At 42.5% G+C, this 7,173-nt stretch overlaps 1 protein-coding gene across 1 annotated transcript; it reads right to left on the bottom strand.

Moving 5' to 3' along the window:
• Positions 1-1,247: 1,247 nt before the first annotated feature.
• LOC124521691 (olfactory receptor 10X1-like) lies at positions 1,248-2,171 on the bottom strand. Its single transcript, XM_047092733.1, has one exon. The coding sequence runs from the start codon at positions 2,169-2,171 to the stop codon at positions 1,248-1,250; it is 924 nt and encodes a 307-aa protein (XP_046948689.1).
• Positions 2,172-7,173: the final 5,002 nt, after the last annotated feature.

Genomic DNA, 7,173 nt, shown 5'->3' with positions numbered 1-7,173 from the left:
ATGCCCACCATGACTGGCTAAATTGTTGGCATCTGTTTACAAGACTTTATGACTTCCTTAGATTGGATAGTCAGTTCTCAGGGTGGAACCAAAGTCGAAGAAACATTGTCATGGAGGCAGTGAGCACAGATTGAAGAGGGGACATATTCTGCCTGTATGTGAGGCATAAGATGGTCCCAGAGAAGAACATAGAGTCATGGCAAGAGGTAACCATAATCAGAGTGTGTTCATAATATTTTTTGTTCATTATCTCCGTTAGCTTAATAACTTCCCCGTAAATGATGGGGAACAGACATCGTCCCCACATTTGTCAAATACCGGATGTACACGAAACCCCAACACAAAGGTTACATCCCACAGGAGAGAGCACGAATTGGGTTAACAATAGAACCGAGGAAAGAAGTCAGAAAATCCCCAGGATTTGACACGATGTTCATCTGGTTTCCTTCACTGCACATCATATGTCTGCCGAAATTGTTCCAAAATACCTTTCATTGTCAAATCCTTCAATATCATGACATGTGCTTTTTTTTTTTTTTACACATTTGCTCTGAATGTCTTCCTTTTAAAGACCGTGGGGGTTATTTCCAGGCCTCGTCCAGGGACCCTGCCTTTCAGAGAGACTCCACTGCCTTGTTTGCCTGTCGGATCAACGTTTCAAGATATCCTGTATATTCACAGGGAGCCTCTGACAGTCACTTGAAGAACACGGTCATGAACAGTGTTTAAAAGAAACTTCTGTAATCATTATGGCATAGAACTGACCAAATATACACATCAATCCAGACATGCACAATAGACCGTTGATGATTTCTACATAGTATATCACTTATTAGAAATGTTTTTCTCCTGGGAGGCACAGCACAATGTCTGACAATGTCGCTTAGAAAAATTCCTCCACCATTGAATCTTTAGATATTTTAAAGCACCTCTTAGTGTTGTGGTCACAGGGGTTGTTTTTCCCTTCCACAATCTTGCTCTTCCAAAGCCATCCATGCTGCAGGATGCCCGGAGGGTGACTGACAGAAGTGTACTATCTTGAGGAACAGTTAGTAGAAGTAGAAGTAATTGAACAACTTTTTTAAAACTAAGTAATGTTTGTGATTGTTTAGCTCCCAGTCTCTGGTTTCCTACATGCCAACCTCTGGTAAAAGGCCAATGGCAAGCCTTCTCCTGACATCGCATGATAAATGCCTACTGACATTAGGGAACACACAATCATGCACCTACAAGCCAGGGTTATGTATTCAGAAACTCCTCTTTGTCAGCAGCTTTCTGAACGCATTCTTCATGTCTCTATTCCTGAGGCTGAAAATGAGGGGGCTGAGGAAAGGGGTGATGACGGTGTAAGGGACAGCGATGAGTGTGTCATCTCCTCCCGAGTCTTCTGGCTTCAGATAGACAATAGCCGCGAAGCCAAAGTGGACGATGACCACAGTGAGATGAGAGGCGCAGGTAGAAAAGGCCTTCTGCTTGCCCTCGGCTGAAGGGATCCTGAAGACAGTGGACAGAATGAAAACGTAAGTAATGACGATAAACATGAAGGTACCCGTCAAGGCTGACACCGAGATCATTGTTACAACGAGTTCGGTGAGGTCGCTGTCTAGACAGGACAGCCTCACCACTGCCCGCATGTGGCAGAAGAAATGGTGGATGAGGTTGGGGGTGCAGAAGGAGCCCCCGAATATCAGTGCAGTCTCTGTCACAGAGATAAGGAAGCCTCCGGCCCAAGCAGAGACCACCAGCTGCCCACACACCACATTGGTCATCAGCAGTGGGTATCGGAGAGGGTGGCAGATGGCCAGAAAGCGATCGTATCCCATCAGCGTGAGGACGATGCAGTTGGTGCCACCAAGTCCCAGGAAGAAACACATCTGCAAGCCACACCCCGGGACTGAAATGCTTCTCTTCTCAGTGAGCAGGTCTGCCAGCATCTTGGGGATGATGGTCAGCGTGTAGCAGGTCTCGGAGAAAGAGAGGGCACGGAGGAAGAGGTACATAGGGGTGTGGAGAGATCTGTCCGCCCAAGTTAGACCCAGGATGGCCAGGTTACCTGTGAGGGTGAGAAGGTAGAGGCCAAAAAAGAGCACGAAGAGGAATGTCCGCACGTGTGGGTACGAGGAGAAGCCCACAAGAATGAATTCTTTCAGGACTGTCTGGTTGGCCTTCATTGTGGCATGTCTGAAATGTGAAAGACACAACAAGTAAATATTCAACTCTCCGTTATTCTTTGAAGGTTGTGGTGTGAATAAGACAGATGATCAGGGAGTTACGATGACCAATTGATTCTTCAATTTGTGTGGCAAAACACCATGTGTATGTAGCTTATGTGATTTTCTAATTTTTAATTCATTTGTTATACCTTTATTCAGTGACTAATTCCTGATCATTTAGTGCCTGACAGAAGACTTTTTATGGTTTATTTTTTAAGAGGAGTTTATTGGCTGATAATATCATAAGGGGAAAAATAGTCTAATTGATGCCTAGATAAAGGATATTTGCATGCTTAGGTGTGCTACATTTGGAGAAGACTCTGAATACTAAAAGAATTAGAGTAGCTAATAGACAGACAGAGTCAGGGTCTGACAAAGCAACTTGCACACAGAATATTGTCTGTAAATATCCCATGAGTGAAGATTCATAGTTGGTTTGTTAGTAATTTTGGGACCAAATGTAGACAATGGGTTATAATCATAAGGAAGCCCAAAGTCATGAACTCTTCTTGGAGGAGACATTTAGGCCCTGGAATATTAAAGGAAATAAAGAACATGCTCCCTTCCCTGTACTCTGAGGAGAGGGAAGATCGGATACTCCAGGACCCTCCTGATTAATAGTGATTCATTAGAGTATGTGGATGGTACTGATAAACAGACTTTTTATCCAAATTCGGTTCAGGTGAAGCTGAGATTTTCCCATTCCTTCAGTGCCATACTCAGATTCCCAAAAAGGTCAACCCTCAAATTCTACAAATTCTTTGATACTCTGCATCTCTTTTAATCTCATCCTCCTCTGAAATCTACAATCTGCTGCTTTTCCGTGCATTTGACACATTCCCTCAGCCTTGTATTATGTTGATCCATCGTGTTTCCTCTGCCACATGTCAGTATATTTAATAACTAGCATTGATAGGCTCTTCGTTTTGCTAGTTTCCTTCTAATGTTGGTTGGTTTTATGCATGACCACGTGGATGAGAAGTGTGTAGGACAGCTGTGGAATGTGTATGGCAGCTGAGATTATTTCCCTCTTTTTAGCAAGAAGAGAGCTGTGTCTATGAAGGGGGTTATTTGTAGTGAGAAGCCAATGTTTTGACTGAATTGTACATTCTTACAATTTATCTTTTTTTGTCCTCCCGTAAAGAGTCTACGGTCACAGATCTCTGTATGTCTCCGTGCGCTAATATGGAGCATTTGAAGAAGGTAATGATTCCAAATACATGTGCACAGATAGGTTAGTGATGGCAAAGAGGCTGAATCTAAAACAGTTTCTGTTTTACCTTGTTATTCGGCATCGGGCAGAATGTTGAGCCTGGAGATAACAAGTCTTTCCAGGCTTAAGTAGATACGGTGGAGGCTAAGTTAAGCATTCCGTCAGCAGAGTCAAGCTGGTCACCAACAGACAGAAGAAGCATTGGGAAATTGGCTGAATTTATTATTATTTTTGAAGAAGTTCTGAACTATAAGTCAGTAGTTTTAACATATAAATCAATATGCATAAATATAAAAATAAACATAATGGTAAAATTATAACATTTCACAATGAAATATGCAGCCATGTGGCCTCTCGCTTTGGGATCTCTTGATTCTTTCGTCCTCTTTGACCTGACATGACTTCCTTCTTCCTCAGGCTCCCCTGACATGTGACTCATCCTTCCCTCCATCCTTTCTCCTTTCCTGGTGCATGTCCCCCCCTCCACCCCGTGTCCACACCTCACCTTCCATAAGTGAGTTTTATATCCCCAAAAGAAGACGAGAGCATTATTTTGCCTTCCTGCCTAAGGCTGTATTCTGAATCACCCTCGGACTTCCTTCTGAGGCCTTTTAGGCAAACCTCCTCAGCATCCAAATGGAGCATGAAACTCCTTGGGATCCCCACCCACTCTTGCAGATTGTTGTTCCACTTTGCCCTGAAAGAGCCTTGAGAAAGCTCGAGATTGTCTCAGAAGACCGTCTCCCCTCTCAGAAATGCTAGGTGCCATACACCCTTCCATTATCACTGAGCCATTGTAAAGATTTCCTGCCTCAGTAGAACACTGTACACACTCACGTGTCCAAATTCTCTAGAGTCTCCACAGGAACCCTGTCAGTAGAGCAATTAGACGGATAGTGGAACCAAAAGATTGCCTAAGTACCGCAAAGTGGGTGAGAGGAGAGAGTATTGGCAAAGCGATTGTTGTTAGTACCTGGGACCCATGGGGCAAAATTGAAGCTCTTTGACATACGAATTGCGGGACGGTCTGATTCCACACCATACCCCATATCCCCTTCTAAACAGCCAGGGGGGTTGTGTTCCAATCCATCATTCAATTCAGAAGCATTTTGAAAATGCAAAGACTCAGTAATACATACTCCAAGACAGTCTTTCTTACTTAATCTTCCCTTACTTGTGCGTTAAACGCCTACTTGGTGAATCATCACTAGAAGAGTGTGAATTTCAGAATCTCCCTCTACTCCTGGCATATTCTGAATGTGTGTATATGTGTTCAGGGGCGTGAGAATATTATACCCCACCCTATGCTCAACGATGTCAGAAGTTGTCCCCAAATCAAGTTGTATCAAATGTAATTTGCAATATGGATCCACTGAAAAATGAAATACACACCCTTTCCGCAGTCTCAGAGAAATGGTACTTTGGAGAAAGTGCAGGGACAATTAATCATGAGGAAAACAGCCTCCAATCACTAAAGGGTTTCCTACCTTGTGTCCGTTATCAGGACCCCAAAGCCAATTCAATGTTACGGTTCTATTCTTCCGTGATGGTCTTCACACTGTGGGAAGCCTGCTTTGCTCTTCGCTCAGAAGACACAGAGATCCACTTAGTATAAAAGCCATTGTCTAAGAGCCTGTGGTTTTAACTTTATCGCTGCTAGTTGAGTGATCTTATCAAAGTCCTTGTGCCTTCTGGATCGAAGTTTCCCCAGCTGGGAAGTGATTTGGTGCCAGCCTTAGCCTTCTGTGGCCCTAGAGTTTTCCACACGTGCCATGATCTGATTCTACCATTCCCGGAATCACAGCGCTTAAGAACCTTTTCTTCCACCGGTTTGGAGATATTGTCTGATTATCATTAGCACTTGTGGGTCCTCAGCTCTAGAGGTTTGGCTCCTGTTAGGGGACCCTAAGGGATTTGTCTCTTCTTGCATCAGAGGGAGCAGGAGAACTTTCTGACTCAACTTTGTCATTTTCTCTCATTAGTTCCAGGGCTGTTTTGTAACATGTGACCAGGAAAACTCTGCCTGGAATCTCTGGGGATTTAAAGCTTGCAGAGTTCCTATCCAGTCCATGCTAATTCCTGAGTTTTGTTTGGCAGGGAGGGGACTGAACTGCATCCCTAATGTTTTTCCGGTCCCTCACACTCTGGCCCTCTCATCACCAGTTCCACCCCTGGGTATTTAGGGCTTGCAACATTTGAAGACTGTACCTGAAGGATCTCAGAGAATTACAAGGAATGGTCTGTTCTTACCAAAAATTTGTACCTTGGTGGGGGAAAGGTGATGGAGTCAATCTGTTTTCACTACTCCATTTTTAGAAAATTTTTTAAAAAAATTGGCCATCCTAGTGTTGGTGAAGATGGGAAGTAGGGGAACTCATAGACCATTGTTGGGAATGTAAAAATTATACGATGTTTTAAAATTTAGCCAAGTATTTTGTGAATTTCTTAGCATCTTCAATCCATTCGAATTCAGAGAAAGTGGCCTCTAATCACATTTCTCTGCACTGCCCTCTAAATACAACTAAAAAGTGTGGAAATATCCCAAGAATCCTAAAATGACTCTGGAGGAGGCATCATGGAAAATGGATTCTCCAGGGGTCTCAGCACTTGAAGAACACCACCACAGTGGGTTTCCAAGGATTTCTTTTTATCCTCCATGGAGTGGAGAGGCCCTGCAACCTGCAATCAGCAAATGTCCATAGACAAACGTAAAAGTAAGGAAAATAAAAAAATAAATAACTAAAAGCACAGATGTTCTCTCTGGCAAGGGACCAAGAAAGGCAAATCGCAACAGGGACTTAGTAGGGAGACCCACAGCCAATGGCAGCGGGGACCCTGTTGGCTGTACCCACCGCGTCAGCCCCCACCTCACCCCATGCAGCCAGGCCTCATCTGCCCACAACAGCATCACCAGCTGGGCCTAGGGGCATAGGTAACCTCCCCGAAAACTCACTCTAAGAAAAATCATATTCGGAGCATCAAGACAAACCACAAGAATTCTTGTTAAGATTTTATTTTAATTCTACTTCATTAACATACAGGGTTATCAAAAATATTCAATGAAATTTAGATGCAACACTGTTTTGCTCTCTTACATCTTCCTTTTTAAAATATACTCTTCGGTTTCTCTGTGACCTTCTCTGATATATGTGCACAAAAGCTATTTATTTATTTATTCATTTGTTTGTTTATTTATATGTCTTTGATTGATCTCCTTAGCATACTTCTCTGCAACAAAAACGTTTATTCGTTGATTTTTTAAAATGGTTTTAACATGTTTTTTGTCCAAGAGGAAATCTGATTCAAGGTAGAATTATCCCTGATTGAAAGTGGTGCCGATTACCTTATATATCAGTGAATGACTTGTTTGGGGGAGGGGAGCGGGACATGAGACAGCTCAGGATCAATTTAGTCCAAAAAATTGTTTTAAGAAAATCAGAGCTGCTCACTTCTCTGAATTCCTTCTAAGTTATATTTCTTTAATAGCCAAATGATCTATCATCAAAAATTATTTTTAATAATTTATCAGAGTATGATTTTATCAGTTCCTTTTTCTACTTCCTCCAAAACAATGATGTGCATTCTATGTGACTTGAATAAATATGCATTGTTGATCACGAACATTCGTTTTTGTCAGTTACTGAAAAGTTTAACATCATAGGGTTTTCTAGTTATTATACAATGATTATCAGGTTATGATTGTTTATCTATTAATTACAAACACGCTGCCTGACTTTATGTATTCAG

The sequence above is a fragment of the Lynx rufus genome, unplaced genomic scaffold (genome assembly GCF_022079265.1).
Source record: "Lynx rufus isolate CCGP_SWC_20201006 ecotype Redwood Valley unplaced genomic scaffold, mLynRuf1.p SCAF_31, whole genome shotgun sequence".
Lineage (NCBI taxonomy): Eukaryota > Metazoa > Chordata > Mammalia > Carnivora > Felidae > Lynx > Lynx rufus.
The sequence above is the reverse complement of the archived record's forward strand: the minus strand, read 5'-3'. Positions and strand labels throughout refer to the sequence as shown.